The 8,772-nt window shown below is 43.7% G+C and overlaps 1 protein-coding gene across 1 annotated transcript; it reads right to left on the bottom strand.

Annotated features, from left to right (window-relative positions):
• Nucleotides 1-1,408: 1,408 nt before the first annotated feature.
• Nucleotides 1,409-8,290, bottom strand: GINS3 (GINS complex subunit 3 (Psf3 homolog)). The gene is made up of 3 exons (XM_008575008.1): nt 7,928-8,290; nt 5,061-5,294; nt 1,409-3,030 (listed from the first exon to the last, which is right to left on the bottom strand). Exons 1-3 carry the CDS (start codon nt 8,111-8,113, stop codon nt 2,800-2,802), a joined length of 651 nt encoding a protein of 216 aa, XP_008573230.1. The 5' UTR covers nt 8,114-8,290; the 3' UTR covers nt 1,409-2,799.
• Between the last annotated feature and the right edge of the window lie 482 nt (nt 8,291-8,772).

The following is an 8,772-nucleotide window of genomic DNA, read 5'->3' as shown; positions in this document are numbered from 1 at the left end:
AAAATAAGTAACATTATTTCTGCTACCGAAGCAGTAAGAAAATTCAGTATCAGATCACTGGGGTAAACAAAGATGAACTTTTTAACAAACGGTGCCGGGATGACTGGCTGGCCTTTTTCCCTGAGATGGGAGGGTTTTGAACAGAGAATTGACACAATCCAGCTTTTGAACAAGACCACTCAGGCTGCTGTGGCGAGAGGAGTGTGAAGGCGGGTGGGAGGTGAATACAGGGAGAAAGGAGGGTTTGCAGCAACCAGCAGAGAAGTGGTGGGAGTCTGGGCCCGAGTGACAGCACCGGAGGTGGGGACGAGGTGGTCAGCTGCTACAAATGACATGAAGGTAGAACCAAAAGATAGGGAGAGTGAGAGAAGTAAGGTCAGGGAGGACACTGAGGTTTTTGTCCTGGTGAACAGGGAAAGATGGAGTTGTCAAAACTGGAGTTGGGAAAGACCATAGGAGGAGCAGCGTGGGGGTAAGATCGGGAGCTCCATCTCAGCCACGTTGGGTCAGATGTTGAAGTGGAACATTAGGCTGGTGGTTGGATACAAGTCTGGAGGTGGAGGGACTGATCTGGGCTGGAGATACGAATTTGGAAGTCGTCAGCAAATAGATGGAGATCCAAGGACTTAACTTGGAGCCACTCAAAGTTTAGAGGTCAGGGAGAGCAGGAGGAACCGACCGAGGAGATGGGGTCTTGCCCCACTCCTCCCGCAGCCAGGTTGTCCCTGGGAAAAACCTGCATACAGTGTGGTCTGTCTATTATTAAGGCCTTAGTTACCTGGGCACAGAGCCCTTAAGCAGAAATGGATTTAAGGAGAAATCCATTTACTGCCTGAATTTTAAGACAATTTGGTATTTGAGTCAATTTGTTGACTCTTTTTGAAGTCACCTCCTTGAAGGGATTAAATAGTAACCCAAAAGACTGATTTGGGGAAAGTTGTAGGGGAGAGGGGTGGTCTGACAGGCTTGAGGGCAGATTTATTATGTATAATATAATCTGTTCAAAATTTAAAACAGGAAATAAATTCTGCACGTACGTACTCACATAATCCTGGCACGTGACCCCCTGAGCAATTTTTTTTTTAGTAAGAAAAAAATGGCAGCAGTCTCAGGACTGACTTTAAATACAAAGCTCTCTGAAAATAATAATGCCAAAAATTAAATAATATGCTTTTCTCACTCTATGAATTGTTTCTGGGGCCCTGGCTATACAAATGCTGCAGCAGTAATGGAAGCTCATCTTCTTAGGAGAAGATAACTCATATTTATGTGTATTTGTTTGTTTTTGTTTTGGGCAGCTGGCCAGTATGGGGATCTGAACCCATGACCTTGGTGTTACCAGGCTGCGCTCCAACCAATGGAGCTAACTGGCCAGCCCTTTATGTGTATTACAGAAACAAAAGAGCAGTTACTCAAACATGGATTTATTTGGGCATTATTGTCAAATACCATCAAAGACAAAATTCTCTGATAGTTTTGCTGATCATCTGTAGTACTACAGTTACAGATATAATACTTGTACAGAATATATTCCTGTGTAAAACTGATCATTTATTTAGCACTAAAATGAAATTACAAAATCATCAATTCCATCTTAAAACAGGAATTTTAAAAGCATTTCTGTCATTCTAAGTTTGAATCAAGACATCTGCACAATCTGGATACCCAAGTCCTTCTATAATTTCCAACAACAAATATAATTTTCACTAGTTGTCAGGGGTTGGAGGGGAGCAGTGGGGTGGAGAAAACTACCCTTTGGTGCCCTGGCCTCCTTGATCTCTGGGGGAAGAGTTCTCTGCTTGTGTAAAAAGATTCCCAGTAAATGGCTAGGGATCCTCTATGCAATACTGTTGCAAAATTTACTGAAGAGAAAAAAAACATAATCAAGGTTTCTTGCCCACTAACATCTGCCATGTTCAGTTTCTGAAACAGGGCTTTTCACAATCAGCAACCCTCAAGAAGTCCTGATTTCCAGATGGAACAAAGGCTGGTTAACACCCTTTAATAACTACTTAGCAATTCCAAACAACTCCCTGACAGCTTTTTTAGACAGGGAATGGAATTAGTGTGTGGTGCTCTAAAGATCTCGGAGACAAGAGCAAGCTCACTTTAACCATTTCCTCTCTAGGTGACTGCAGTTATGTGAATTCCAGCTCATAAAGCCCCAATTACAGAGTATGAAAGCAATATCTTCTTTTTAGTAAAAGCCATGCCATTCATCTGCCATTCTTTTTTCCTCCCTTATTCTTGGTGACTGTTTTTGGAAATTGGGGTAACTCCCCACAGGCGGGCAGCAGGAAATATTTACAAGTCAGGCCAGCATCGTGGGGGTGCTGTCCTTTGTAGAACCACAAGGAAGACAAGGCAAATAAGCTCAAGAGAACATTTTGTGAGAAAGGCAGAGATGACCCAGTTTGAACCTGTCCTTTGAAGCTAATGAAACTGGACATCTGAGGCTGCCCACAGCCCCAGACACAAGGAGTCCCAGTTCCAGCACTACTGCAAAGTATATGTCAATGATCCTTATTTAGGAAGGACTTTGATTTCTTCTCGGCTGTGGTTTCTTGGGTTAAAAGGCCTGGGCTGTTGGTCAGTAGGTGTGACATCCCAGAAGATGCACTGGGCCAGGGACATTCTCCGGCATGTCTGTTCCCAGCCAGATAGACCCTTATGACACTTCTACAGGAAAGAAGCCATGAAGTGGGACATGATACTGGTTCTGTACGAGGCCAACCAGCTCTTTTCATGGATTCATGGAGGGAAAATTCTACAAGGAGCAATTCTGTGTTCTTCTGGCCTTTAGTCTTCCATGTCAGTGAATTTTCTCTTCTTGTAATTCTGAACGAGGTTGGAAGCTGTGATCTGAGAAGCCTGCCCCTTCTCCCAACACTGAAAGTCATTCAGGCCTTTCTGCCCAGTTTGAAATAAGCCCCTCTCCATCTCATCTAGCCTGGCCACCAGTGCCGACGTGTCTTCATTGTAGGCATTCTGCGAGGAGTCCATGACGCGGCGAAAACGTCCAATAAATGTCTGAAGAAGAAGGGAAAAATGAGGGTTGATCTCACATCTCATACAGCCAGATCCATTTTTATCCAGGAACATTTAAATGACGTGAAAGGAAAGAACTTGGTCTCAGGACTTAGTCAGGAAGAGGTCTGAGTCCCCTCTACCACTCTATTTCATATTGCTAAGCCTCGATTTCCTTGTCTATGAAATGGATTGTTATGAAAACCAATGAAGTAAAACACGTAAAGCACCTAGTGAATGGCTGGCACATGGTGCACTCCTTAAAAAGCATCACCCCTTATAGTTATTAGCAACAAAGGCTGTTATCATACACTGTAGTCACATGCAGACAGTTTTCAATCAGAACAGAGTCTGGTTTAATTGAATCCAGTTTCTACTTCGTTCCGTCTGAGAGCAGAATGGAGATGCATAATATCTAGGGGTGCCATTTAACCACTGGGCTCTGAGCACAAACCTCAAGCCCCTGCTCATTTCTTCAACTGTCTCATGGCAAAATCAACTTATCTATGAGCAACTCTAATCTAAAAGACTTTGAAAAAGTAATTGGAAAAAAGAAAACACAACTCATTAAAAAAGGGCAGGATTCCAACTTAAGAACAGCTTTCTGGGCTGGCTACTGAGTTCAGCTGGTTGGAGAACAGCCTTGTAACACTAATGTCACAGGTTCAGATCCCGTTACTGGCCAGCTGCAAAAAAAAAAAAAAAGAACAGCTTTCTGCTCAAAACAGTTTCCTAAGTTTGCACTATCTATAGTGATATACTTACTGAATGAATAGCAACAATGTTTTTCTTTACCATCTACAATAAAAACAGCACTAGTACATGTTAGGCCAAACAACACGTAAGCCTGATGGAGGATGTCAGTGCAGCCTAGGGAGCAAAAGTATCTTAAGTAAACAGTTCTTCTAAAGCTAGAAATGAGGAGGTAAAGCCTTTCAGCTACATATGTCCCAAGAGGCAGAGAGAGGGACTGGCTGGTTAGCTCAGGTGGTTGGAGCACAGTGTTATAACACCAAAGTCAACGGTTCGGATCCCCCCACCAGCAAGCTGCCAAAAAAACCAAAACTATCTATAGTGATATACTTACTGAATGAATAGCAACGATGTGTTTCTTTACCATCTACAATAAAAACAGCACTAGTACATATTAGGCCAAACAACACGTAAGCCTGATGGAGGATGTCAGTGCAGCCTAGGGAGCAAAAGTATCTTAAGTAAACAGTTCTTCTAAAGCTAGAAATGAGGAGGTAAAGCCTTTCAGCTACATATGTCCCAAGAGGCAGAGAGAGGGACTGGCTGGTTAGCTCAGGTGGTTGGAGCACAGTGTTATAACACCAAAGTCAACGGTTCGGATCCCCCCACCAGCAAGCTGCCAAAAAAACCAAAGACAAAAAACCCCCACTAAAAACAAACAAACAAAAGGCAGAGAGGGTGGTTCCTTCGAAATTAGTATAATAAAAAGTAATTATGAAAAGTTAAAAATGAGGTTAGGATGATAATATGTGCCTAACATTGTTTTGTTGATAGAAAATAGTAATAGTTACTGTTTATTAAATGACACAAGATAATTTTACCACAACTCTATAATTTTGGCACAGTTATTATCTCCATCTTACAGGTGACAAATTGATGCCTAGAGAGGTCAAGTAGTTTGACCAAGTCACACAGCTAATTCAAGGCAGAGCCAGGTCTCAACCCCAGAACAAGGGAAAGGAACAAATAACCAAGTAACTCATGTATGTCCAGCAGGGACCCCCGGACCAGGCCTGCGCATCTAAGTGCTTGTCGCCTGTAATCCACCATCACCCTTTTCTCATTTCCCAGACTTCTTGCTGGTCCCAACTCTTAGCAAGCAAATATGAAGAGCAGCAAACAAGTCACAGTTAAAAACATAAGAAAGTGGCAGACACCATGTAATTGCAGGTCGACCTGGAATAACAAACTAAGTGTATAAATCATATGTTTCCTGGGTAAAAGTGACGGCTGGCTCCTGACACATTGTAATGCCAAACGTTTTAAAACCAATGACTTGCCTGCAGCAGAGACTGGGAAATATCTGCATTCTCTGGACTGTCAAAATGCAGGAGTTGGGAGCCAAAAGCATAGAAATGTGGCCCCATTTTGTGGAGGTCCACCACGTTGGCATCTGCACTGAACACGGTCCTCCAGCCCTCTTGGTAGATCTTGGGAAGTTCCACAGAAAGGATCCGCCGCTTGTTGTCAAAAAGTCCTTTTGCCAGCCACAAGGGGAGTTCCAGCTTTGAGCCCTGCGTCACACAAGAATGTAGATGTTAAAAACAGACAAATAACATAGTAAATGTGTGTGACGAAAAGGAAGTTTACACGTTGCATGAGCAATACTGCCTGTTTTCTTGGGGGAGTGACTATCAAATGCAGAAGACCTGCTTGTGATGTGAAGTTTAATGTCATGATGGAATGGAGAGAGAAAATGGATTTTTATAGCAAAAACATGGTAGAGAACAAAAAGGTAGTACAAGGGGACATTTTTTGACATAAAAATTGTCCAACTGTAGACATTTCAGAGGTATAATAAACAAACATTTCTACTTTCTTTGAAATTCAATATCTATTCTACATATACACTTGCTGAGTGCCTACTATGTGCTAAGCACCACCCTGGGTGCTGGGGGGATGAAAAGAAAAATAGGATTAGCCTGAGTTTAGGCTGCAACCTCTCCCCACCAGACTTCCCAGCTTCAGAGATGACAGAAAAGATAAATGTCTCTATATTTTTAAAGCCTTAACAGAATTGAAAAAACAAGATAAGGTGGTCATCATGGACCAGAAATTAAGAGAAATCTTCAAAAAAAATCAAAAGCAAATATAACTGGATTGAAAGAAGTAACAAAAGCGTAAAACTCTCATGAGGGAGAACTGCTGCGAAAGGTGGGAGCAGTTTGGGGATGTGCAAGCAGGGCTTGTGGCAAACCTCCCAGGACTGGGGCGACAAATACTGAGTTTGAGGCTGCCAAAGCAGGGGCCAAGATCTGAGAAAGAAGAGAGAGACATAAGCCCAGTATTTGGCACCAAATATCAGAGTAATTAGGCACTGACTTGAAAATAAATTTAAAAAATCAAATGGAAATTCCAGAACTGGAAAACATAAGAACAACCTAAAAAGTCAATAGATTAAACCAAATTTAGCAGATATCAGATGTGACGTAGACAAAGAGAGGATCATGAATTAGAAAAAGGTCAGTAGAAAATATCCAGCCTAAAGCATGGAGAGAAAGTACAGAAAAGAGCATAACAGACGTATGAAATGTGATGCTTAGGGGGAAAAAAGATCTCGCATGCATGTGATTTGAATTCCAGAAGAAGACTGACAGACTGAGGCAAAAGAAATATCTGAAGAAATAATGGCTGTGAATTTCCCACAATTAAAAAAAGGTATCAAACCTCAGATTCAAGGAACATTATGAACAGTAAGTAGGATAAATACTAATGAAACAACAACTAGGCATCTTATCCAAATTGCTGAAAACCAAGGATATGAAGAAAATTTTAAAAGAAGTTGTGGGTTGGGGGGGAGGAACACACTGACTTTAAAGAAGGAACAATAAATTAAAGCCAACTTGTTCAGAGAAACTGCAGAAGGCACAAAACAATGGAAATGGAATAACATTTTTAAAAGGCACTGAAAGAAAATAACTGCTAACGTAAAATTCTGTACCCAGTGAAAATATCCCTTAAAAGCAAAGGTGAAATAAAGGCATTTCCAGACAGAAAGTGTGCAGAAAAGAGTTAACATAGCAGGCTTGAGACTATCCTAGCAAAGCCTGCTTGCAAGGTTGGCTCTTGGTTGGTTTCTGGGAATTTGGATTTGGGGAAGGTTGCCACTAGTCCCAGAATTGATGAGAGTGTCTTGTTGTGTCTAAACTGTTTGTATAAACAACATGGTTCATGTTGAACAACTGCTTTCCTTCTGGGGGTCTAGAATTTTGGTACACGCTAGGCAGAGAGTGCCTAAGTGACTAGCCCCCAATAAGACCTCTGGCACTGAGTCTTGAATGAGCTTCCCTTGTAGACAATATCTCACACATGTCAGAATTCATTATAGGAGAATTTCAGTGCATCCTGTGTGACTCCACTGGGAGAGACTCCTGGGAGCTTGTGCCTGGTCTCCTGCAGACGTCACCACCATGCATCCTTTCCCTTTGCTGATTTTGCTTTGTATCCTTTTGATGTAATAAATCTTAACCTTTACAAGCCATAGTCCTGAGACAAACTTGTGTTTGAAGCCACTGGATCCTTGGTTTGAATCCCAGCTCACCACTTACTGTGGGATCCTGGCCAAGTTCCCAACCTTTCTGGAAATTTACCAATTTCCTTTCATGTAACAATACCTAAGTATAGGGTTGTCGAAATACTAAAAGGGCTATAGATGGAAAAGTTTACTCCCCCTACCTCATCCATGCTAGCGCTAAGCCCTCAGTAAATGACTGCTGATAGCGTCGTCATTACGCAGGAATGAACCTAGCAATTTGGGTTTCCCAGACTTACCACGTGCTCTTACAGAACTCAAAGATGTTTTGTTTTAGGGCAAATTTGATCAGCACTCTGATCATGAAGTATTCAGCTGGAGCCAGTCCTTAAGCACTGTCAGCACACGTAGGGCTGGGTGGAAAGACTGATGAATTTGGACAATTTCAAAAATGAGGGAGCCTGACGACCTAAGATAACGTAGTTTCCGCACAAGTGGCGAACACCAAGCGAGCAGACCACTCTGCGCACGGGGAGACCCGCGGAGAGAAGTCCTAGCTCTCCCACGGTCCAGCCTCCTCCAAACTACAAATCCCAGAGGACAGCGCGCTCGGCGCCGCGAGGCCCGCCGGGAGTTGTAGTCTTTCCGGGCAGGAATCCGCGCCGAAAGGCTTACCTGAGGGACCGTGTTGTCAGTGTCCGCACCTGAGCTCCGTTCCAGAAAGAAAGAGCCGAGGCGAGGCATGGGGATCTCTGTGCGCACCGGGAGCTTCTCGTGGGACATCAGGATGTCGTCCAAGGAAAGAAAGTTCTCTTCAGGCCCCAGCGCCCCGGACTCCACAGGGAAATAAGCTTCGGACATGGCGACGACTTGAGCTTCTCCGCTTCCACTTGCGCGATTCGCGGGACCTCTGGGAGTCAGGATGTAAAAGGAGGCGGCGGCGGCGGCGGCCGGGGAGGGTTGTTAGGGTTGAGGAGGTCCCTGTGGCCGCCGAGCAGGATTGAGTGAAACATTTCCCGCGCCCGGGGACGGGCCAGACAGGAGCAGTCGATCCGGCGGGCCTACTGCGTCGGGCGCACTGCCCAGACAGAAGCAATCGACAGAGACTGCGGACTTGGTCCCTGGGGGAGGGGTAGTGGCCCGTTAGGCGGAGCGTGGGAAGGAGGCGGGGGTGGGGGTGGCCTAGCATAGGAACGTTTCCAAGAGACTGGAACGACCAATGAAGCTAGGGGGTGCACTAGGTTATGTTCATGTGGTTCTTTAAATGTTTATATGAAGTTAAAAACACTTTGCAACACGTTTGGGGACTTAAAGTCATCATGTGCCCTCCACTCCATCCTGATTAAATCTGACCTTTAATTGCAGTTTTTTTTTTTCCCGCAGTGCATCTCTGTTAATTTTGGCATTTGAAAGAAACCTTAAAAAAAAAAAAAATCTCCAACACTAGCCCCAGATGGTTATTATGGACTAAATTATGAACTATTTGTAGTATTTTGGTGGTGGTAGGGGGTGGGCTGGGG

Source organism: Galeopterus variegatus, unplaced genomic scaffold (assembly GCF_000696425.1).
Source record: "Galeopterus variegatus unplaced genomic scaffold, G_variegatus-3.0.2 Scaffold58, whole genome shotgun sequence".
In the NCBI taxonomy this organism is placed as follows: Eukaryota; Metazoa; Chordata; class Mammalia; order Dermoptera; family Cynocephalidae; genus Galeopterus; species Galeopterus variegatus.
Note: the sequence above shows the minus strand (reverse complement) of the source record. Positions and strands in the feature narration are given on the sequence as shown.